At 33.9% G+C, this 26,686-nt stretch overlaps 1 protein-coding gene across 1 annotated transcript; it reads left to right on the top strand.

Moving 5' to 3' along the window:
• Nucleotides 1–1,642: 1,642 nt before the first annotated feature.
• On the top strand, nt 1,643–25,020 carry LOC122515317. The gene is made up of 7 exons (XM_043632632.1): nt 1,643–1,776; nt 21,499–21,734; nt 21,903–23,596; nt 24,036–24,137; nt 24,208–24,423; nt 24,534–24,854; nt 24,931–25,020. Exons 1-7 carry the CDS (start codon nt 1,643–1,645, stop codon nt 25,018–25,020), a joined length of 2,793 nt encoding a protein of 930 aa, XP_043488567.1.
• Nucleotides 25,021–26,686: the final 1,666 nt, after the last annotated feature.

Below are 26,686 nucleotides of genomic sequence, written 5' to 3'. Positions count from 1 at the left end.
CGTAGAAATGAGATTTCATCTTTTGCGCACGTCGATCTCACCAAAGCAACGTTTCACTAACCCATCTCCTTTTCTACGAAAGATTTTACTTCTCCCTTTCTTACCTGTGTACGCTGCTACTTTGCTTTTATTTATGATCATTTTCTCATAGCGTAGTATAGAATGATTTTTATACGGTTACGTCCTGCTTACGTTAGATACTCAGTGAATATGGAATATGGTTAGTGCAAAATCCCCCCTCCAAAACATAGGGCTGATTCTAAGTATAAATGTATATCACGAATATATGGGGTTGCAATTTTTCGTTTGGATCACTGTTTTAAAAGAAAACATTCTGCTGCCAAGAAATGTATCGATCCTTATGTCTAAATAATTTGAATTTCCCTCGATCAATATATTTAACGTTTTGTTGATTTAACTTATGAAATATGATTAATTTAATTTAACGTTTAACAATGCAATATCAAAACGTTTGATATTCAAATGAATGATATTACGTCGATAGATTCCCAAGGGGTATAAATTCTAGACCGCGAGTAAAGACACTGCATATCTTGGAGTACCTACTCGAAATTGATCCTAATCCGTAATCCGGCTTGTTCAGCCTCTTCCGTCTGCTTTCTCTCCCAAGGTACTTAGCACCAGGACGACGGGGGTCCAGGACGAATCTTATGTAAGGGAAAACGAAAATGAGAAAGTGCTAGAGAGAATATAGAATGATAGAAAGAGATGACTACTAGAAGAAAAAAGACAAAAGAAAAGTAGAAAGAATCCTTCCTTCCTTCCTTCCTTCCTTTCTTCCTTCCTTCCTTCCTTCCTTCCTTTCTTCCTTTCTTTTCCTTTCTTTCTTTCTCTGATAGGAAGAGAGAGCTTCTTATATTTGAAAGAGCAGCAGGTGTGCGATGTTCCGTGCATTATGCATGACGCGACGATGCTTAACGTTCGGTCCGAATCCTTCATCTTCCTTCTCTCCATTGCACCACCACCATGCACTTTGCTCCTTTTTTCTTTCGATTTTACAATTTCACCTAACCCAACCTGACCACTAACATTAAAATGCTAATAATCGAAAACCCCCATCTCCCTCTACCAATCCCGTTCCGTTTAGTAATTACGTCAATCCCAACTCTAACTGTCTTTCGCACCGTACCAATATAAATGCTTTCGATTACAGGAATTTTCCTTCAAATATGCATATCGTTTGTCTGACCTTATATGCTACTTTCTTTTTCTTTTTCCTTTCTGACCATTTTTTTAAATTGAAGGTAAATCATCGCTTGTTATGGAAATCAACATTGGCCTAGATTCGTCATGGTTGTCTACACGTTTTATACGTATCTCGCACACTCGTACACGCGTTTATACATACACATGTATAATAAATGAAACAAAAAGGAGAATAAAGGATTTCTCAGTTGAGTTTAACGAACCATCGTGAATTCTCTTTGTTCTCTATCGTCAGAAATAATAGGATAGTTCATTCGTTTGTTAGATATTTATTTAATCATGCTTTATCATTTACGATTAGAAACAATCGATACGATTAACCCCGTTCTTGTTGTGTATGTATGTATGTATGTATATCGTCGTTGTTGCATCGTCGACGTCGGTCACATTAACGCGCGTTTCTACGGAACTATACATGGAAACGCGAGCACAAAGCGATCAAGGACATTATTACGTGATTAGGTTTCCTATTCACCAGAAGAGACAACAGCCTGTACCTTCTGTTATTCAGCCTACAGTACCTACTGAATGGGTACTTGGTTCGATATTGTAAGGAAAATTAAGTCGCATTTATAAATCATTACATATTTTTTTCAACGATAAATAATCTCTTATCCTCGTTCTGATTCGATTGATTTTCTTCCACCCAGAAAAAAAAAATGACCACGTGTTTCGTTCCGAACGAAAGATGAATTAAACTTAATTACAAATTTTTCTACACTTTCATTAACACAAGAATTATATGAGATCCTTTTGTTAGATGTACACGTAACCGATACGAAAAAATTGAGGAAATATTAGAGAATGAATTAAAATAAATTTATAATATAATTACAAATGATTTTATAAATTGCATAATGGATTGTATTTACGAACTTTTGCTTCATTCTAACAGTTAGGAAATCGAATTTGATCCGAATTTAAATCCGAATGATACGTAGATAACAGACAATAGAACGGTGAAAAAGAAAGTAGACAACAAGGTTTGGGGATCAGATAAAAGAGTGAGAAAGACGGAGGGACGGACAGACGGACAAGTTGGAAAGAGACATTACCGTGCGTGTGACTGCGGCAGAGCGTTAGAACCGTAGACCATTTCGATCGGTCGTACGTCGCATTAATTACAGCCATTACGTGCGCGTCCGTCGGAACGAGCGTTACAAAGGCTATATATCCATAGCTATACGAACCCTATACTCTCGCACACATAAATAGACATACACACACACACACACACATATAAATACACATATTCTCAACTCTTGCAAGTACACGATCATTCCTTCTCACTCTTGCATATGCCCTCCCTCGCTAATTCTACCTAGCACACTCTCACTTTTCCACATACTCATACACATATACACTTGCTCGTTCTCTCTTACATACACCTTCTCATATTTGCACGTATTCCCTCGCTCATCCTATAGTTCACTCTCTCTATCTCTATTTCTCTCTCTCTCTGCTTCTCCTTACCTATGAACATACGAATATATACGTAGATAGGTAGGTAACACCATAGATGCTTCCCCCATGCTCTCTTCTCTTCCTATAGTCATGCTAAACAACACGGCAGGCCTTGTGTAGGACGCTACAAAGTGACGGCGGCGCGCGTTTGGTGTCGGACGTCGGACGTGCATGAATAATTAATTCGTTCCTTTCGTACTTGTGTATCTACCACTATCATCGCTAATATCCCTTCCTATATCCACCCTATTATCTTACCGCCGCACCACATCTTTTTCCTTACTTTTTCCTTTTCTTCTTCTACCTATTTTAGTTATCCAAATTGTATTTAGGAAAATATTCCAACGATTAATGATAAATCCTCACTTGTCATTCGTTTTTCAACGAGGATCATTATAATTGTTACACCATATATATATATAATATGATTTTTATTTTCTTTTACTTAGAAGAAAACTAAATGATATTTGGATTGGAATTGAAATCAGAACGAATTAAATGAATTGTTCGAGTTTATGCAGATGAAGATTATTCTAACGAGAAATGCAAAAATAAGTTTTCGGGTAGTAGACACTTTAGGTTCGAAATTCAGAGAAGGCAAAGATCTCGACACCATCTTCTCTTACACCATCATTTTTGCACGATCCCCCATCGATCAAGCTTGCAATCTCGGTTACCGGAAGTCGAGCCACGAGCGACCGTTCGGAAGTGCCAACGAGTAAAGAACGACGACGGGCTATTTTATTTCAGTAGAGACTTCTTGCCTTCTACACACGGGAATATACATTTTATATACATCTATATACTATATGGTATATAAGATATATATATATATATATACGTAATCGTACGATTCATTTTCTTTTCTCACGTCTATGTCTTACCAAAAGCTTATCTTCCTTCGTTTTCTTCATCGATCTACTTTTTTACCGTTTCTAATTTAAAATCAAAACGATAAGGATTTAAATATAGATGCAGAATTTTTTTTTTTGTATCATAAATTAAACACGTTTTCTAAATTGCGAAGATATTTATATTACATAATAAATCAGCAAATACTTTGTTGTTTTTTTTCTTTCTTTTCTTCGAATTAAAAAATTATCTTATGGATCTTGAATTTTTTCCCAGCATTTTTGTTTTGCAATTATACGTCTTTCTTTTCCAAGTAGAATACTCGCACGCAAAGAGAAGGCTAATCTAAGTTGCATTATTATTTAGGTATTTTGTTAATCTATCAGAAATTCGCGAGTGACGTAACAAGAAAGTTACGTAAAATTAGGGACCGAATTCAACGCGTTTAATTTATAGTTTACGCTAAAATTGTCACGTTATTTTGTCAAGTAACATTTATTTATAATTAAATACAAGATAGAAGAGAAAGATAAGAGGTGGAACTAGTTCTCTCGGTGTTCTCCTTATTATTATTATTATTATTATCTTGGGGGAGGGGGATGGATGTTCGAGTTACAAAACATTATTGTGATACTAATGCGAGATAGAATAACATTTAAGCTTCTTCCTACCCCGTTTTACCAAGTTCAATGAATATACTTAACTCTTTCTTGAGCTAACAATAGAAAAGTTACATTATTCTCTTTCGAACTTTCACTTTCATTAACGTGAGAGAATTTATACGTATAATGATATACATATAAATTTATACCGTGTGAATTTAATAATAATACTTCGACTATCTAAAAGTAACTTTTAACTCGTTCGTGAAATATATCACATGTATACTGCATTTTTCTAATTGGAAAACAGATAAAATTACATATTATTTGGATAAATGTAAATTAAACGATTTTTTTAGATCTTCGAATTTGTTCTTTCGTTAATTACAATGTGAATATTTTAAATACAATATAATTGAAAATAAGGAAATGTATTCTAACTTTATTTGGAAGAAATAAAATAATAAGTAGATAGTTGTAATCATAAAATATTGTATGATAGTATTAGCAAGTGAATGGTAAGTTATTTCAACGGTCCATCAAGGTTCGATTGGATTTGGATATTCGGTAAACAATAGCAATCCAATGGCAAGCCTCCAAGTATAAGACTTCCTCTTCATCCTGTACGTGTGTAGATCTCGACTGTGAAACAGCCGAAGCTGCTCGAGTAGAAGACGGATGTACCATAGAAAGGATAGAGGGGTTGGAAGGGTATGAAGGGAAGAGGGTTGAAGGGGGACGAAACGTAAAGAGGAACAACAGAAGGAGGTGCCGGAGGATCCTTATCTCTCTTATCCTCGCTCTTGCACTGTTTCCATTCCGAATCCACGAGCAGGGATTACTTAACAGAAGGAATTTATCGGACCGAAAAGAGAAGGCTCTCTCTTCTTGCTTTTCGAATTTTACCTCTTAACCCTTTTCTTCTTTTATCCTATCTTCTTTCTCATCCTACAGCTCCCCGCCTCATCCCCCGTTCTTATTCTAGTTTCCTTTTTATATTTTTCTTCATATTTTTTATTTCCAGCATTGAGATAAATAATAAATGTTTTATCGAACGATGAAGAATCGTTACTTTAAATGAAAAACTATTGAAATTAGTTTTAATTACTGGAAAACTTTGTATAGAAATAAATACATATATATTTTTTAAATACACCGTAGTAGTAATTTTAATATTCTTTCAACAATTATTCGAATAAAACTTTTATTATTACCTTGTGCGGGAAATTTTCGTGGTTCGTAAAAAAGATGCTTGCAATTTTTTTCTTTTTTTTTATTAACGCGCATAGATTCGATAAATTATTTATATGTAGAATGGTAGGAGAAATACAATAAAAAGGGGGGAGGAGAGGGGGAGAGAAGGAAATATTTCGAATAGAAAGAAAAACGTAGACGGAGCATGTCAAAGAGTTATCGGTAATTGCAGTGGCCTTCTCGGGCCATTGCGTTTGATAGCTTCATACTTTACAGAATCGAATGGAAGACCGCATTCGTGTCTACCTCTTTCTTTCTCTTATATACTGCTGGCACTAAAATCTTTGCCAAGACAATAGATAATAGGTAGGAATATCCTGTTCCGTCCCTCGTGTTAAAGGAACGATAGGTTCGTCGTAATATTTAAGCATGTGTGTGCAAGCATCGTTTCACTTCACAGCGTTTCATTTCAATTTCCTATAAATTATTTTCCCATAAGATAGAAAGAAAGTAAAAAAAAGTCAAACTATACTTGTACAATCGAATATCGACACATTCATTTTATTTCTTAATCCAAACTTTTATTATTTCGTTATATTTTTATTTGAATTTTTATGTCAGACTATATTTAGATCGTTCGAAAAATGTTATACCTCTATCGATACTCTCTTCTTTATTATTCTCTCAATCGAGAACATTAGTTATCGTATTTATTTTTAAACTTCTAATCTAGAGACCAGAAAATGGTACACGGAAAACCGTTCATAGTAATCCAACGCGATTAAATTATCGATTGATAAAATATAATATAAGTATATTATAAAAAAAAGAAGTTTTATTTATAAAATTAACTCTGATAGAATTTAGCTATTAAACGTAAGCGAATATTGGCATATTCGATCAACGTTACCCAGAATTATAGGATTAAATGGTAAAATACGAAGAAACTTATTCCCCGATCGAATATTATAGTATAATAATAATATATATCTATATCTATATATATAGGCAGAGAATGTCGATATCCTTTATCCTTTAACTTGGTACCGTAAATGGAATAGACCTACCGAGGTGAATATACAACCCTCCGACGAATGCCTACTTTACTCTAATAAATAATTAGTACACACCGTGGGAGTGCCGAAGCCCTAATTTAAGCGGTCCTTCCGTTATACGTAAAGGTACTAGCTAAGCAGTGGTTCGGTGGTTCTTAGAAGAGAGATAGACAAAGACAGGAATATAATATATATAAAGAGAATGAACGTATGTGTATGTGTGTGTGTGAGTGAGGATGTGTGTGTGAGAGAGAGTGAGGAAGGGTAGAAGGAGAAGATCGAGAGCAGCACTATGTAAGAACCACCACCCACGAGTCTCTCCGCTAAGTAGATGCTTGTCAGCGGAAACTTAATTAAATATCCAAAGTGGATGCCGGAATTACTACAATTAGTATGACTGCTCTCCTGACCTGTTCTTATTACCCTCCTAGACTCCCCCGTCTTCCTTATTCTCAGGTATTACTACTTAATGTCTAATAAACGTCACTACGACCCTGAGTGGTGCGTTATTTCTTTTCACAGTGACTCGCGAGAAGGAATCCACTATAATCCTCGAAGAAAGGAACGAAGAAAGGAAGGAAGGTAGGATAACGAGTTGCAAATATATCTAACTTGTTTCTATCTTCCAGACACATTCTTGATGCTCTCGTCTCTCATTTTCTTTTCTTCTTCTTATTTTTATCCTTATTCTTCTTTCATTTTCTTTCGAAACTCTTGAAATTTTTCAATTTAATTTTTCAAGAGATATACATTTTCGAATTTTTTACCTTTTTCCTTTTAAAATCATGTTCCTCGATCATTTTACCTTATTAAAAAATATCATTCATTTTCAAGTTTGATTATATAACCTATATTGAAAATAATTGTATTTATTCGAAGAGAAAAAAAAACAAAATAAAAAAGATTCGGAAGAGGTTTCGTAAAAAAGAAGAATGCTACGTTAAATCATTCGTTATGATGGAAATAATCGTGGGATGTACCGTCGATTCTCAACGATATTTCTTTCTTTCGAGAGAACGAAAGAGATAAAAAGAAAGAAATGAAAGATAGAAAGAGGAGGAGGAGGAGGAAGAGGGACTAAGTACCAAAGACACTATCACGTAAATACAGATCGAAAAAGACGTTCTTTCTTACTTCAAGTATTACTTCGATCTTATTCCTTCGAAATAAAGAAGAAAAAGGAAGAAGAAGAATAAGAATAAGAAGAATAAGAATAAGAGGAAGAATGCAGATGAATAAAAAAGAAAACAAGGATGAGGAGATGGGGTGGGAGCGAGGGTGGGAGTTGATAGGAAGAGAAAAAAGCTTTGAGCTTTTGTCTCGTTCGAGATTTCTTCTTTTCCGTCGATTTAATTGCGGTAAAAGAGACGTTATGGATGGTTGATGGTAAAGAGAAATTTTAAAAAAAGAAAAAAGAAAAAAGAGAGGAGAGAAAAGGAAGGGTGATCGTTTATTAGAAACCGAACGCAGACGCACCACTCGTACGATAGTAGGGGAAGGTCTTTGAAATTGCTATCGATATCTATTCTTCTATAACATGATCGACATTTCAGAAATGATTTAGAAAAGTATTCAAAGATTACTTTTCCTTTTTCCTTTTTATTTTTTATCTTATTTTAATAGATGAAAGCAAAAAAAGAGAGAGAGAGAGAGATAGGTAGATAACGCGTAAAGATTGAACGATAGAGAGAACGGTTCGTTAAGGGAAAAAGGTCGTTTAGAAATAAAAAAAAAAATAAAAGAAGAAAAGGAAGAAGAAGAAGGAGAAGAAGAAAGAAAAAAAAAAGAAAAAAGAACCTTTGAAAATAATCTCTTCCCTACTCTCTATGGATGATAACAACCCTCTATTTTTCTCGTTACTCGTCGATTCGAACGACCATTTTAGCACGTTCATTCCCCATCTCTCTCTCTCTCTCTCTCTCTCTAACTCTCTTTTACTCTTTTACTCTACTTGTCCAAAGCACAGGGAGCTTTTTCTTGTTAGTCCTCTCCTAAGCGAAAGCTTCCCCGCGTTAAAGTATCATTATCCATCATAGCACGAACCCATAGTTTGGTCGATGGTGGTTGTAGTCGAAGCATATAGCAAGGAATACCACCAGGAGACTAAAATCTACTCCATCTACTTCTACTATATGTCCTATGTAACATTCGTTTCTCAACTTTTACTAAATACGTAGAAAAAGTTTTTTGCTTTTTAGTTTCCGTTCGTTCCGCTCGTTCGTTCGTTCGTTCGTTCATATGTTCGCCAAACAAAATATTATATACGAGTTTAAAACGAAATAGTTACACGTATTTCTGATGAAAATTAAAATAAGAAAAAAACCAACTATATAGTATAAAATACTAAATTAATTTATATATGCATGCACGTATGTGTATACGCTATCGGTAAAGAGTCTGATATCTGAAAAATGAAAAATTAAATATTTATAAGAACGAAACGAATAGTTTTGAAGTCATCGAAATTGATCTATTAATCAAGGAACATTTAAAAATAACACGTTTTACTTTTTCTATCATACTTGTTTTTTTATTTGTTCTTGTTGATCTAAGAACGAGTATTTTTCTTCGAATTGAGTCAGAGTTTTGTGCCAGTGAATGCAAGTTGAATGAAAATGAAAGAAAAGAGAGAAATAAATCGAAGAAAAGCAGATAAACAGAGACAATGTCAGAGAGAGAGAGAAGGAGATCCTAAAGAAAAAGAATAAGAAGAAAAAGAGTGGATAGAAAGATAGAAAGAGAGATAAAAGTATACGATCAGCTGTATAGTAGTATATCTATCTATTGGCACAGGGAAGACGGTTTACAACGGAATATTGTCCCGTCTAAGCCGCTCTCCAATATTTCATCAACTTCCTTATATTCCTTCCTTATTCCTTTTTCGTTTCTTTTTTCGAGCTTTCCAACCACCCCCCGAACCCCAACCCCTCTCACCGATTCCCACCTCTCAGCTCCTTCGAAAAGGTAGCGGGGGATGAACAAGAAAAAGAAGAAGAAGAAAAAGGAATGGTAACAGGGAAGAGAAGTATGAGAAGGGGAGGTTTGAGTGGTGAGAGGGGGGTTGGATTGGTTAGAAGATGGCCCTGAATTCTTACCAACATCGAGATGATGTTGCCTACAGAATCTTTTTCTTCTTTTTCTTATTCTTTATCATCGTCTTAGTTTTAGTGTTCGTGTTCGTGTTCGTGTTGGTTCCTGGGGACGCGAGCAACCTATCCTGTGATTCCACCTTTTATCGAGGAACTAAGAACAAGACGAAGGGGAGGGAATGGAACGCGCAAAGTATGTCTAAGTATTTTACAAGAATCAGTTGGTAAGAAAATGCCACTCTTCCCCAGTTCATATCTCGACTTTAGGCTTCTTCTTCTTCTTCCTCTTCTTCTTTTTGTTTTTTATTTTTTAAACTATTTTCTCGCTGAACAATTCGGGAATCGAATACGATTCGAATTCTCAAGAGAGACGAGGAGTAAGTACGTACCTTTTCTTTTTCGTCTATTCGATTCGATTCGATCACGATGCCGGCGGGAAGGATGAGGGAGAGGAGTGTGGAGGATTTTTTTTTTAATTTCTTATCATCCACGGGTTGATCTTAGTGCCTCACTTTTCCGAGTGATAGGAATTTCATTTTATCCGACTTATATTTATTCGCGGGATTTGTGTAAAACGAACGAAAATTGTCGTAAAATGCAAGTAAAGTAAAGAACAAACGCGTACAGGATAGCATAGCAAATATTTAATGAAAAATGTAAGAAACGACTGGTAATAAATTAAACGTTAAACGCGTAAATTAATCAGAAATTCTATTACTCGACGTAAAAAAGAAAAGGAAAAAAAAGAAGTAAAAGAAAGTAGATAAAATTAAATACAATTTTTAACGATCGTAATGAATTTTAAGCAGAGTGAGAGAGAGACAGACGTACGGTTACTTTCATCTTTCCTCTCTCTCTCTCTCTCTCTTTTTTTTCTCTTCTCTTCCCAACATCCAACCACGCATCTCGACTACTCACAGCACGGACGTCCTTTCTACATGTACATATATACATATATACATATATACATATATATATATATATGTACGTTACGAGCTGCAGGGTACTCGAGACGTAAGGAATTGCTTTCGCGAAATTATTTCCCTTATAAATCAGCGGCCATACGTTTCGATGTCGTTTCACCCTCAACCCCGGACAATTTCCGGCCTCTTCCACCACCTGGCTTTTCGTCTTCGTGACGTTACACCCAACTACCAGCAACCCCTTTTTCCTACCACCCCCTACATGTAGTAAAAAAAACAAAATCAGCAGTAACATTACCAATAACAACACAATAATATACCTAATAGATATATACCCCTAGGAGACCAACAAAATGTATCTTACGTATATCATAAACGTATGCTGCTACCTAGTATTTTATTTCTATCCTAACTTTCTTTTTCCTTTTCGTATACTTTAAATAAAGAAATTCTCTTGTTTTGCATATCGTTAATTACAAGCTTGTAAATTGTATTGATACAAAAGAACAAAAGAAACAAGTAGTCGTCGTAGAAACGTGACTATTGTTAACGCAACAGTTACAGGACTAGGGAAAAACGACGAGAAAGAAAGAAAGAAAGAAAGAGGGTGAGTATAAGTGGGAGGGTTTTGATTTGGTAAGAGGTGGAGAGAAGGTAGATAGAGGAAAGGGGGGAAAGAGGTGGACGCTAGTGGGGGTGTAGTAATTTGTCGGCTTGGGAAGGCGGCTGGCTGGAAGCTGATAACAGGAGATGGTCCATTCTCCTGTGATTCGAGTCCTCTTCTCTTCCCCTCTGAGCTTCCAACATCTACTACCACCACCACCACCCCTCTTATTCTCCCCCTGAACCCTCCTCTCTCCTCTTGTGAAACTCCTTCTCGGACTGGGTGAATCTCACGAGCGAGCACACTTGCGTTCTCTTCAACTCTTGCTAACGTGCCAAGCTTTCTTCTTTCGCGACTCCTTTCCTTACATTCGCATATTCAACTAACCTAAGAAGATTTATTTATAATTATTATTTTTTATTTTTTCGATAGATTGTCTACTGCATCTAATCGTAAGTAATTGGGATTCTCTATAACGTTATTTCTTTTGACGGTTTAAATAATAATTATGCATTATTTGATGAGTCCTATGGTTAGTTGAATCTTTGAAGTAATGCTATTGGGTGTGCTGAAAGAATGAAATTATTAGTTTATCCAGGTATTGAATACACAATTGGTATTCAGAATGTATTCGAGGAAATAACTGGGGTGTGCTATAACTTTGTTTTTTCTGAAAGAAGTAACTGGGTTGCATCGTAATTTTCGTTTAAAAATATTATACATTGTTTGAGACAAATCTTACTAGTTAAACAATACAAATTTTGGCTTCAGTGCAATCGATAATGCTGGAAGACAAAATTTGTAGGCTAGTCGAATTATCGGATACAACACACTATAAAATGAATTATTATTCACATTAGGATATGTCTTTTAATTCCTATCCACATTTTATTTAGGTGAAATAAGATTAGAAAATAAGTAGTAGTATATAAGAACTACTAACAACGATCGGTATGTTAACTCCGAAGTAATAGAAGCCGCAGTACCACCCCTAACTCGAAGCGTACTACGGTAGTCGTAAAGTTTTATCTAACGCCTTCGAACTACTACTGGCCTTTTATACAGAAAGAGAAATAGAGAAAAGGGAAAGAAAACGAGGAGGAGGAAAGGTCCTTAAATTTTTACGACTTTGCATTGCAAATCGAGAGGTCGTTGCGACACGGAACGTATGGCTATTTTCTACTATAAGCACTTTCAAGAATATATACATATATATACATATATATACATATATATACATATATATACATATATATATATAAAAATTCAACAAAAATTGTTGGCTCTAATTTTGGTTCTTTTCCTTTTTGCTTTTTTTTACGGACTAAGTAGGTTGCATACATTAATTTGGTATATTTCACGGTCGGTAAAATTAATCTGCCAGGAGTGATTTCCATGCTCGCGAGTCGTGCTTGTTATTCCGTATCCCGCATACGGTTTTACATGGGGGCCAAACGTAAAACGCTTGCTTGATTTACTGCCAAGCTCGCACCCACTCCATAATTTCTACGTGTTGTTACGACTTTTCAAACTTTACTGCTCTCTCTCCCTTTCTCTCTCTCTTTTTCTTTCTAACGTCGACTTCAAATCGTATACGTTCGATGAAACGCACGAGTGCAACAAAATGAAAAAAAAAAAAAAAAGAAAGAATAAAAAAACCGTAGGTAAATCTAACAAGAAAACAATCAGGAACGATTAATCGCAAAATCGATTAGGAAACGTTTCAAACGTATGAGCAATTTTGTAACTGAAATTAAAAACTCTTTTTCTCTTATCAAATATTATGATTCTTGAAAATAATTAAAGCATTTGTTTATTGTTACGCTTACGTTAACGAGTTTTATGTTTTTTATCGTCTTGTTCGTTGCAATTAAACGAGCCTATGTGTTTTAATCGATAAATTGATTGTAACATTTAATTAAATAGCATTATTTAAATAATTAAAATATATCCAAATTTTAGAACTCGTTAAGGGCAAAAAAAAATATATAATTATAATCTAAATTCTAAGTTCAATCGAAAGAATAATAAAATTCCTTTTTTAATGAAACAAGACCAACATTAGACACAGTTATTCTATTGAAAGTTGGTTTGTTAAAAGAACTTTCTTACGGTAGAAAAAACATTGGATGTTTTGTACGACGTTCCTGTTTAGTTACAAGCCGAACTATCCAATCGGTTTAGAATTAACACAGGAAAACTTTGAATTACGAGTGTGCCACGAATATCCATTAGGTTATATTTCCTTTTTTTCCTTTCCCCTTTTTTTACCTTCTCTTTTTCTCTCTCTTTCTTTTCTTCTTTCTTCGCCTACTTGAAAATTTTGTACACGATTGCGACGAGTTCAGCATACTTCCTGGATTAGAATCAACCTAATGCATATATATATATAAAGAAAAGTTTTTTTCTAGAGTAGGTACGCGAAAATGCTATTCTTGATGATGGTAGTAACATTTCTTAAGGAAATAAAGCGGTCTCTTCCATTATCCATGTAATTTTCAATTTTCTCTGCTTGAGATTAACGATATAATAAAGATAAAGAGAAGAGCACGGTGGTTGAATTTATAGTCGACAACCCGAGAACCGTAGTATATTCTGGTAAATAGAAAGAAAAGTACTGTTTAAAACATACTTTTCTTCATAAACAATTTCATGCATTTTACTCTTCACGAGAAATAACGAAAATTAAATATCATTATCGTTGTTAAATATAATTCGAATAAATATATGTATATATAAAAAGAACAAATCTTTTTACTGTACAAATAATTATTAATAAACCTTTTATTATATCGTTAATGAAAGTATAGAAAATCGTTAACATTATCAAAGACGTATAAAGTAATATTTTCTTAACGATCATTTGGTAAGAAAGAGTCTACTATCTATCCATTGCAGCTATGATTTAAAAAAGAAACCTGTAAAATATAAATATTATTCTAGGATTATAAAAATGCAATGAACGAATCCAATGCAATCTCTTTTATTCATCGTAACTTTAATTCTAATAATTTTGGACTACTACCTGGTATCTGTAAATATATAAAAGTTATTAAAAAACATTATAAAGTAATTAGTTTCTGTATATTAAATGGATAAAAGGAACCAAGGGGAAAGGAATATATATAAGGATATGATATTAATTAGGGATTTAAACGAAACTAATTACAATTATAATGTTTATGGTAAGCGGTCTTTGGCTAGATTTTACTTGCAATGGAATGTTTAATATATAAAATATGTTAAACATTATACTGAAAGTAAAATACCATTGCCCAGGTCTAACCACGAGGAGGTAACCGCTTCTGAAGACCCAAAAATTAATTCAAAAACAATATAAGTAATCGATAAATTTTATGTTTATGTGTATTAGTACTCAGTAACGAAATTAAGTTTAAAAAAGTCATCTAAAGAAACATAAAATAAAAATATATTAAAATTATTTCTATTGAAAGTACGTTAATATGTATGTAATGTTTAAACCAGTAGATATGTAGTTAAAAAATCTGAAACATAAAGAGAGTGCATTAAAATATTAAAATAATTGTTAATTAATCGATAAAAATGTCTATTGTTGTTTAAAAGATCGGAGAATACGTTCTATGTACCGTCCCCTTCGAAATTCACCGTTGATCTGAGTCATTGTCCTCTGTTCAAGTTCTTTTGGTGAAAGTTGTTTACAAGACCTACCGAACGTTAAACATGTGTATAAAAGAAAATCAATAAAATTAAATCAATAAAATTTAATATTATAACGTTCTCATTTTAATATTCTTTTAATTTTTATGTAATTGTTTAAACAAGTGTATATTTTTTGTAACGTTTCTGCGCAGTGGTGCCTTTGGAGGGGGAAATTTTCATCGAAAAAAATATTACATCGAAATTATTTAATATTAAAAAATATGTTAATAAATATGTAATGCTTATATACTACTACATATATGTGTCTAAATATTCTGAAATATAAAGAGGGTGCATTAAAATATTAAAATTATTGTTAATTAATCGATAGAAGTGTCTATTGTTGTTAAAAAGTTCGTAATATATGTTCGGAGCTCTGTCCTCTTCGAAATTCCCCTTCAGACTGGGCCTTCGTCCTCTATGTAAATTACTTTTATTGAAAGTTGTTTATATGACTTTTCGAACGTTACGCATGTATATAAAGGGTGTCATACATCTAATTAATAGAATTTAGGATTATAACGTTCCGATTTTAGTATTTTTATCATTTTTATGTAATTCTTTCAATAAATATATATTTGTTTTAATGTTCTTGCGCAGTGATGACTTCGAGGTGGTGGGGTAAAATTGTCATCTAATAAGACATCAGATTTAAAATTTCAGAACCTATCACGTAGAGAGGAAGGGAGAGTGCATATAGAAAAAACAATATCGATAAACGTTTAACGGGAGTGACAGACCTCGTCATAGTCGGAACGATTAATAGTAATTTTAGGTATGTCGGGTAGTCGGCGTTGAAATAACATCGCGGTACAGTTCTGATATCCGATGCTGCTTAGACATTCGCTGTTCAAATATTCCTGGAGTCTTCGGTTGTGCTACGAACGTGGACCACCAGAGACGCCGGAGACATCTAACTGTTATACGCATACATTTATAAGTGATCCATACTTCGAACTTAAGAACCTACATATAGAAAGACAGTAGTACACACGTACACACATGTACAGAAAGAGAGAGAGAGAGAGAGAAAAGATTCATAGATATCAAGAGTGTGCGAAGGATGCAGACATGACACGACAGGTACTTACTGCACTAACACATACATACGTATAAATTCATACTTACATAAGAGTAAGACAGTAGAGGGGGAGAGGGGATTTCTAACGCATTCTCATTGCTGTCGACCAAATTCCCACTTCTATGAACCGAGAGAGAGAGAGAGAGAGAGAGAAGTTTTTAGCGAACTGTCAAACTTTGTCGAGCCACGAATTACTCGTTCCAGCTTGTCCCCCTATAACACCGGTGCTTTCATTGAACGTAACAGAGATCAAAGACTCCGACTTGAAATGGATTAGAATTTCGGAAACATGAAACGTAGTAGATAGGTACTACTACTTCTCCCTTCTATCAATTTTCCTCTTTTCCCCCTCTTGAAGCCATGGTTGAAAGAAATGCAATCCTATTTGGGATTGCTAAATGTTATCGATTTTCGATCGAACAACTTTTGTAACCGTTAGAGCATCGCGTCCTATAGGATCAGGAAAAAATGTGTTAGCGCGTTTTTAGTTTTCTTTATTTATTTTTATTATCGTTGTTGTACGTTGAAATTTATTTCTAGGCTTTTTCTTTTTCTTTTTTTGTTGGATTTTGTCAATATATGTTTGATTGATATTCGATTGTTCGTTGTGTAATTGACCTAGTCTACTTTCAGACTGAATAATTTATTTTTTAAACAATGTATTATATGTGAAATGATATTTTATTTCAAATATGCGTCGGAGTTGTACGTTTATCTTTTGAGCAAAGAATAAATAGAATTAAAGTATATATACGGATAAGAGATTTAATTGTTCTTTTTGATTTCACATTTAGGAATATCAACACTTCATCGATAAACTAACTTTATCGATTAATCGGCTTTTCGATAGATAGCCACTGGCTATCGACTACTAGCCGATTAATCGGCTTTTCCGTTTTTTAACTCGGATTGGATTTTGTTTTACTTTTACTTTTACTTTTTTTCTTTTAGTTTTTTTAATTTTTTTTTTAATTCATATTTACACTTTACTCCGTACGCACGTCATAAAATATTTTACTCGAAGAAGCATCGGATTGTTTCCATCGTCGGGATTTTAAATTCTTACAAAACCTGGTCCAAGTTTATGCTTAACTGAGCTGTTTATACTTAATCAATGTTTTTTGACGAACATTCGACGAAATGGATAAAATAGAAAATTATTTGTCAAAATGAACGTGTATGGAAAATATTTGAAAAACAATTGTATTATCGTTAATTGTAAAATAATATTTATAGTTAGGTATAGAAATATTTGAAATTCGAGGGAAAAATCTAAGCTCTCTGTCCGAAAGAATTCGAAGGGTGCTTTGTAAAAATAACCAATGCGAAAAATATGAAGAAAAAGCTCGAGGAATGGAAGTAATACTATACACCATAAGAAGAAAAATGCATAGACGACGAATCGAAGAAGCACAAAACTACGAATCGGCATTCTATCTATCGATCGCTCACGTACTCGTTCCTTTTGTAATTTTATTTATGCCACGTTCGACCTGTTGCGCCTTATCTTCTCGGTTCGTTCTAACGCGTTTTCGTTTTTTTTTTGCACCGCTGCACCTACCCCTGCCCCTTTTTAGCCATACACTTTACACTATTTGTTTTTTCTTTTTTACTTTCAATCCTTTTTTTTTCTTTTCTCCAGGATAAATTAAAAAATTATTCGTCGTGAACATAAATTGTTATACGAATTAATATAACATTTTTTGGGGAACGTTTATTTTAAGTAGTACGAGTAAGATACCCGATACATGGTCAGACATTTAAGTAGTATAAATCGGATATTCGTGAACTGTTAGATACTTTGGAGTACTTTACGTAAATCCCTCTATAAATGGTCAAACCTTTTGAATGAACAAATTACTGAAAATAATTCGCAAACTGTTCACAAGACTCTAGTTAGCTAATTACGTTCTTTTGCAAACAAGTTATCGTGAATCGATAGAAACATCGAATCGTTATCTTTCCTAATTTTATTCTTCGATACGAATACCAGGTTTATTACATAATTTAAAACGATTTTGTTAGTTCTCCTCTTGTATTAATAATAATAATTATCTAAAATCGTATTTGCTTTGCCATACGTAAGACAGTTTTAATTAAATAAATGAAATTCATTTGTATTAAGAATCCTTTGACAAATCAAGCAATGGATTTTAAATGACCCGATCGTAGTTCGAAGTATTAGTTCCAATACGAATTTATAATATAATAATATTCGTTAAATCGTTAATCATGAAAATTGATGAACGTTTTACCAAATAAATGAATCAAAAAAGACATATATATATATGATATAAATTACAGGAAATTCTAGAACAAAGTATTGGTATTTGTTAGCCATGAATAAAGTCAGTTTTTAACGTAGAAAATCGTTTGAATTTACCAACGATAAGTAAAAGTATTAGATACATGTATAACTATCTACCATATTGTATAATATAAATGGAAATATTACACCATTAAAGGGAAGAGAAATAAATGGAAGGGTGGAATGAGGTGAAGTGAGAGAAGGGAAATCGAACGATCCCGAGTAGATTCATTTTCATGGATATTATTAGTCCGATCGTTTATCACAATAAACGTCATCGCATCGGTGAATGTTTATATAGATATAAATATGATCAAGAAAAAAATGATAAATAAATGATATACTTCAAATATTTATGAATACAAGGTGTATCTAAACGGATAAGTGATGCAACTGAGCGAGCAAAAGAATTAGGGCTTGATTTTACGTATTCAAATAATTCCTAATATTTGTATAAATAATTTTACGTTGCGTATCAACAAATTCGACGAAATAAATAATTTGAAAGTAAACGTTATATATGTTCTATGTAATTAAAGTCTTAATTGTAAGACTGTAATTAAGAATGTAATGAAATTATTACAAATTTTATAGACAAATGTGTATGATGCAATGGTCTGTTGAGGGTACGTAATTTACATAGCACGAGCAACAGATTCACCCCAGTGGTAAATTAATCCAATTGCAAAGTAATCCGGTTAACAAATTTGTCCCCGTTGTAAAATTTTAGATAAATATAATAAATCTTTTGGATCGTTAATAGATTTAGCAAATAGGTGCATTAAGAAAACAACAAAATTATTGAAAAATGTATGCACTGCATATATACGATGCAACAACGATAATTAAACTAAAAAAAAAGGAAAGAAACGGTAAATGAACAAATGAATCGTAATTACTGTTTCAAAAGAATCAGGGACGAAAAACCAATAAAATTATAATGCATAAATGTGTACAGAAATGTGGAATAGAAATGTTATAATAAAAAAATAAAAAAATATTAGAAAGAAAGGAAGTACTACGGGTGCTTTTTTTAATCGCGAAAAAGAAAAAGTATGAGAATCGTTGAATCGTTCAAGAAAGAGAAAATCGTAAAGTGTGTATATCCTTTTTGAGGAGAAGCAACCGTGCAAAAGTTTCAAATGCGGAAAGCCTTACCCGACTACGAGCAATTATTTTCGTCTCATTGTCCCCTTCCCCCCTAACCCCCCTTTTCTCGTCGAGAGTACCGAAAGAGAGACGTCTTCTGCGAAGATAGAAACTTCTCTTTTTCTTTTTTCTTTTTTCTTTTTTCTTTTTTCAAAACGACGGAATGACGAAGAAATTCTGAAGCAGTTAGTTTGCATCCGACAGGAAGTGGCAGCAGCTGAGAGACACCGGAAGAATGATGGTTGACTACACACCCTTAGTAGGTTCTATCCTACAAACTACCCCATTCCCTACCGCCATTATCATCAAACCGATTAAAATACATTTCAAAAAGAGGTTTTAGATGAATACTACTATTGATGACAAGCAACATTTCATTCAAATCTCGATTAAATCTTTTTCATTCGAATTATTCTATCAATTTGATTCGAATGATATTCATTCATTTATTCATTATTTATTTTCTTATAATTAATCGAACAATTTTTATACGTATTTGAGTAATAAAAAATACTATTTATTGACCGTACATAAGACAACAATATAACAAGACTGGAAATAATAAGGAATAAACGTAATATACAATTTTCGCGCATCCCAAAATATCTTTACGCCTTTAGCGATCATTTCGGAAAAACTTGTAACAATTGTAACCAATTGTACTTATCATTAGAGCCAATGTTTAAACGTCTTCATTTTACCAATTGTTAGTAGTTTACCGTTCAAGAAAATCGCTTTAGTAATGAAGATTTAACATCACAAAAAAGTTGGCATAAAACCGCAACAGCAGAAAAAAATTAGTTATTAATAATTAAAAAAAGTTACTAGAATAATATGCAAGTTTAAAATTTATTGAAATTCTAGTAACATTGCTAAGGCGATATCGGTAATTGCAGTGCTCTACCTTTATCTTGTCGGCCGTCGGTAACTGCCACCGTCGGTAAGTGCAACCGTCGGTAAGTGCCACCGTCGGTAATTTATAAACATCGACCGTTTTTAATGAGAGTTTGTACTTTAATAATATTGACCGTCAGGAACCTAAATACAAAATATTACCGATGTAGAGTAAAAGAAATTTTAAGTCTGCTATTACCGACGGTGGCAGTTACCGACAGTGGCAGTTACCGACAGTGGCAGTTACCGACGGTCGACGAGATAAAGGTAGCGCACTGCAATTACCGATATCGCCCTTAGCGGGCCTGCCACTAAAGTGGCTTTTGCGATTATTTTTTCCAGGTCGATGGGCCACTATAGTGGCTCACTCGAGATTAACTTACTTTTCACCGTTTGAATTAGATAATCGTCTTCCTCTAGTCATTCATATTTAAGTGAAATGTTAAAGTTTAATTACGTAGAATATATTTTTAAGAAAAATTATAATTTAATCATTAGAGAATCTTTACGTAAAACATACGAACTTTCATTATATACGACTTATAATTTATAAAGTGTGTGTCAGCTCCTGATTTTGATCGAGCAATTATTGAGCAATTAAGAGTATAAATTATAAACGAATTAAAACGGAACTGTGTTTGTTTAACAATAAAATTAATAAGATAGTTAACTGAAACTGACCTCTTTAGGATAATAAAAGAACGAATAGAGGCGAATCATTTCGCATGATTACGTTTGTTTGATCGATAAACTTTTCTCAAAGTTTATTTTTCGGTATTAACTTCGGTTGCTACTAAAATGACGTGTACTCGGGTGATGGTGTAGGTAGAAGAAAAATCGTTCTAGCGTATTTACGGTGGGATAATTATAAATAAAAGGACAAGACAAAGTGTGGATATTTTATCGTCGTTATGTGCGATCGATCGAGATGGAAACCTAGGGCGTATTGTCACTCTACCAAGAAAATAAAATCAGTTTTAGGCTCGAAGTATGTATGCACGTATGTATGTATGTTACGAGGGGTTACCAATAAAATTATTTTCTCTCGGATACGCCTAATTTAACTAAATTTTATTTTCGCTCTCTTATTTTATTATACAATATTTCCACGAATAAGAAATTGTAAAACTTGAACAGTTTAAAAAGATAAATTGGACGCATTTAAATCGAAACAAACGTAATATTTAATTCTGGAAAATGGGCTTGAACAAATTATTAATAAATTCTTTTTATTATAATGATAAATTTGTCATTTCAAGTTAAAAATTGATGAAATGTTGGTAATCCAATTGTTTGCGTGCATCTGAATGGAAACAATTCTTCTTCTTACTATTTAAAACGCATCATGATTCTTTTAAAACGTTATTCTTTATAGATGGGAACGTCAAATTCCAAAAGAAGAAGATTATTGGCGAGAATATTTTCAAAAAGAAGAACTAAATCTAATAGTAAGAGATTCCTATCCAAAGTTAACCTTCTATCCTTCGATCCAACGCTATCCTCGAAATTTAAATAATGGGATTCGTAATAACGATGACGCGAATACTTTAAATAATTTAATTTGCAACGATAATAAACCTTTTTTAGAATCCATACCGAATGATACGTCATGTAGGATAAATTCGTTTACGAAAGACAATAATTTTGCGAGTAATACTTCATTTACTGTTTTTCCTGGTGCATCGGAAAAATCTTTTAACAAATTTAATACATCGAACAAAAAATTTAAGATGTCTGATAAAGAAAATATTTCATTAGGAAAAAAATCTTCTTCTTTATTATCCGATAATGATCTTTTCAAATATTCTACTCGATACGCTCACGAAGCTTTAAAACGTTTAGCTCAAAAAATGCACTTTGGTATAAGAAAATTAAACGAAAGGAGGACAAAAGTTTTTCCATTGGAAACAATGGAAGATTCTAAAGAAATCGTAGACAAATCTGAAGAAAAGTTTTCTAAGATTACACGTACATCGTTGCAATCCTTATCCGATTATGAAGTTGACGAAAAAGTACATTCTAGTCCACGTATTAGCTCGTCGAGAAATTTTTTAAACAAATTACCAATCATGTCATATTTTCCACGTAGAAAAAATCAAGATCGTTGTCTTTCGTGTTTATACAAATCCCTCGAAGAAATTGGTGCATCTTTAAGTAAAAGTGAACACGAGAAGAGAAGAAAAAAACGAATACTCGAGGGAAAACTATCAATGGATTGTGAGAGCGATGACGATAGGGTCAATTTTGTTGAATTAAAAGATCAAAAAAATGAAAATGAATTCATGACATACGAAAAAGAAATAAAATTCGATGTAACGCAAGAAAAAAAAAATATCGTTGAAGAAGACAAACTCAGTTTGCAGGGAATACAAGGAACAGCTAACGAAATGAAAGAAATTGAAGGATCGTTGCAAGTTGAATTAAAATCGATGACTAACGTTGATAAAAAAATCGAATTGGAAAAATTCGTGACAACAACGTCCTTGGACAAATCCAAAGATCCCGCTTCAAATTCCGACGAGGACGAGTCGAGTATTACGTACGTAGACAATTCTTCGACTAAATTGAAATACAAACCGGCTTGTCACGCGCCAACGATTTTGCGTCACCCATTGGAACCACTGAGAGCATTGAAATTAAAAAAATCAACGAGCATGCAAACGCGTATGGCAATAAACGAATCAACGGAATCAACGATAGACGATTTGGCCGATGAAAATCTTAAAATTGCGTCTACAAAAATAGGACAAGAAGAAACCCTACAAAATTCTAAGAACAATTTAATCGAAATTGATTCGAAACCTGTTAAGAAATTGACAAAAATCAAATCGGTTTGTGAAAATCTGATACCCGATGGCAACGAGGATGTTTCTATAGTTAACGATACGAAAAATAAAAATCTGTTAAGAAGAAGTTCTAGTTGTACGAATTTCGAAGAAATTTTAAAGGATTTTACAAAAGGTACGGAATTCGCGTCACCTGTGTTGCATTCTTTGAACGAGGAGGAACAAGAAAAACCTCAACGACAACGTTCTTCTCTGTTTACGAAAAATGAGATCGAAGAAAAATTAAAAGATTTGGAGATACGCAACGTATCACCTACATCAGCGTTGTCTACGATGTGCGATATGTTTTTAAATCGAATTTTAGAATTGAACGATAATAGAGATAAGAGTAGGGATAAGATTGCAAAAAGTTTGGTCAAATTATTGATAGAATCTAGACGTTATACGAATCCCGATAAGTTTCCTTCTGACCTGATTTTTTCCTCCAAACAGCGACCATTGTTGAACGGTCAACGATTGAGACGCATCCTACCCTTAGATTCTTACAATCTGATCGCACCTCTTTTGGGAATGCCTGAACATTATCCAAGGTTACCCTTCGCCCTTCCTAAATTACTGAAATTTCGAACGACCAAACAACGATCCGATCGATCCGATTCTACCCGGGAAATTTCCGAAGATTTAATCGTACGTTCAACGATAAATATAAATCTCGATTAATTTGATAGAAGAAAATAATAAAATAAAAAGTCAGGATGGAATAACCATAGGTATTTACTTATTGTTAATATTATACGGGTTAAGAAGTTAAAACACTGTTAATAATGCAAAAGCTAGGATAAATTGTCGCGTGACGTAGCACTGCGTCATACTTAACCCAACCATGCGATTTAATCTCGATCAAACACGGCTCGTTTATCACTTTGCTAAGTACGCAACGAGAAAATTGTCATTTGGCATAGAAGTGAATTTTAGCGTGCACCGGAAAAGAAGTTTAACCCGTGTTACCGAGTTTTTCCTTTTCATTTTGTAAACGTTTACTTTTTTCTTCTATCATTAATCCATGAACGATTTATTATAATCGTTTCTCGCGCAAAATTGTATGAAATGATTATTTAATTCTTAGGTACACCCACCGTCCGTGAAAGATAGCATGATTTTAGACGATGAAACTAAAAGAACACGATCGAATCCTTACGAACTATTTATGAAGAAAGAAAGGCGCAAGGTAAACCTACAAAAAGGTATTTTTCAAGTTATTTCTTTTATTCGAAGTGTACGCTTTTATTGTCCCTTAGGCTATCGTTTGGCGTCCCTTGACGGAATATGACTTGAGGGGCTACGATCCGGAAGCCACTATTCGCATGAGAGCCGACAAGATTACTACAGATATATGTGAGGAATTTTGCGAATGGTTGAGGAGTTTAGGTGGATTAGAAAAAGGGATCAATGAAACTGTTCTCAAAGACATGTTTGAAATTAGTTTCTCAGCTGACGTATGCAAATCAACTCAAGTGAGTTAATCATTTATATTACTCAAAGACCCCCCTACGCACAATTATTCTGCGATTCTGATATTAAAATTAATTCAAAATTATTTGTTCTTTTTTTTAAAAAAAACAAGATTAACGTAAAAGAAATGGCAACAGTTCCGACAGACGTAGCCTTGGCAAGATTATGTCAAGAAGCAAGCGTATTGGCAACGACCAGAAAACAACTCGAAAGAGATGCCAAAGCTGAAAGTAAACCTAAACGCGTTTTGGCATTTGGCACCTCGATGCCAACCGAATTATTATTCGTACCACCTGAAAATCAGGTAAGGGAAAAGTGGTTAGAGTGCAAAAGCGTGCCACTCGAACTCGAAACGATGGACGTTGTTTGGGATGGGATTATTCATTTGAATAGCGTGCAAGCTTTCATCAAATGGCTTCATCTTCATCCCGAGGTATTTCAATTTATGACAAAGATTTTCTTTTCTTTTCTAATATATAACGATCGATCATTTTATTTTATAATCACAGGTAAGCCCACCGGAAATATTCAAACGTTCCAAGATCACGGAAAAAAAGAAAACCACCAAAAATCATCCGAAGGAAAAAATCAATGCGTAATGATCGATCGATAAACCGTATCGTAAATTTGTCGTTGGTTTATTTAACGTTTCAGAAGTTTATTTGACGAGTTAATCGATTTAACGAATATAACGAAAGAAAATGTTTTGGTAGGTGAGATATATACCGTCGTGTAACCAACGATTTAGCTCGGATTTTCAACGCGCAAACACTAGCAGGCGTGCCAACCAATAATACCGTTCGATAACACGATACCAAACGCCTGTTTCATGTATGTGGCGTACGGTTAACCCCTAAAGCCAACGCAGTATCCCCAAACTATTAGGAATCGACGGTTAAAATTCTAACAGCGTTAAACCAAACCGTTCGTTCATTTGCCTAGTCGACAAAAACTGTCATAAATACTGCCGATTAATCCTTGATCATTCGAATTTTTACATTCAGGGCTAAGTTCATTGGTTGGACAATTTTTATTTTAATTAATTACTTAATAAAAAAAAATTTTATAATTTCTCATCTTCCAAAATTTGAATTGTCAATTTACAAACAGTATGATTAAGTAAATTGGGTGTATTTAGTATCGAAAAATCGTTAATGGAAGAAAGTATCGATAGAAAATCTTGCATGTTAGACGTATAACTTATAAGACCATCGTTAGGCACCCTCCTTCCTTCTCTCCCCCCCCCGCCCCACCTGTCGATAATGACGTAGGACTCTCGACCATAAGAAATATCGAAAAACGTAAATTTAAAGCAAAACTCGGCTTCGTGGCATCTGCTTGCGACAGGAACACGTTCGGAGGTATCGTTTTTTCTATCGCATTGGTTTCAAACCCGGGAAGAATAAAGAAAAAAAAAAAAGAAAAGAAACATCTGCAGTATTCTTCTTCTTCTTCTTCTTCTTTCTCTTTTGATAGGAGACATTTGGATTTCATTTTTTATCCTTAACAAATAATTTCGTGATAACGAGGATCTCGGATGTTACATCTTTTCGTTCGTTCGTTGGTTTTAGAAAAAATCGGTGTTAGTTTTAATTTTTATTTTAATAAAAAGAAAAAAGATGGACAGGTAATTAGTATTAACGTACAGTAGTCCTTATTCTTCGATTAAAAAACAACGTAAATTAAAAATTGTTCTTAATTATTTCCCCCACACCCACAAAAAAAAAAAAGACAATATATAAAAAATTCAAAAGAAGAAGAAGAAGAAGAAGAAGAAAGAGAGAAATTCGAGATGGAAATAGGAAAAAGGAGGAAAGAAAAGGACGGTGTCCTAGAAGCCGTAGGTACCCGTAACGCGCGCAAACACGTGTAAAAATCTAAACCGCAGACACCGCAAAGACACAGCCCAGTCGACGGTGTTTCCTCCTTTCCCTCGCACGTTCAATCCTTTCCCTCGCACGTTAATTGAGCTAAAAGGAAGGAAAAAGAGCACACGCACGCACACACACACACACGCGTAGTAGTACTAGGTTTACAAGCATACTCTTCTGCTATTCGTTATTCGCGGAACTCTTTATTCTTTCTGTCCCAGGAATTTCCCACGAGGCCTCCCCCCTTCTTTTACCCCTTTCACCCCCTTCTTTCGCGCTCCTTTTTTCTATTTCACTTGCTAAAGTAAAAGAGAGAGAGAGAGAGATAACAAGTTGATGGCAGTATAGGTGTGTGCGTGTATACGCGTAGAAAGATGATACAAGTTGAAATAGA

The sequence above is a fragment of the Polistes fuscatus genome, unplaced genomic scaffold, assembly GCF_010416935.1.
Source record: "Polistes fuscatus isolate 324 unplaced genomic scaffold, CU_Pfus_HIC Scaffold17, whole genome shotgun sequence".
In the NCBI taxonomy this organism is placed as follows: domain Eukaryota; kingdom Metazoa; phylum Arthropoda; class Insecta; order Hymenoptera; family Vespidae; genus Polistes; species Polistes fuscatus.
The sequence above is the reverse complement of the archived record's forward strand: the minus strand, read 5'-3'. Positions and strand labels throughout refer to the sequence as shown.

What these genes read in the sequence shown, in the direction of transcription:
- LOC122515317 (XM_043632632.1), top strand. Translation starts at nt 1,643, where the DNA reads ATGGAAACGCGAGCACAAAGCGATCAAGGACATTATTACGTGATTAGG. An exon ending in TGGGTACTTGGTTCGATATT is followed by an intron (nt 1,777 to 21,498) that starts GTAAGGAAAATT and finishes TATTCTTTATAG; the next exon opens with ATGGGAACGTCAAATTCCAA. An exon ending in GGCTTCATCTTCATCCCGAG is followed by an intron (nt 24,855 to 24,930) that starts GTATTTCAATTT and finishes TTATAATCACAG; the next exon opens with GTAAGCCCACCGGAAATATT.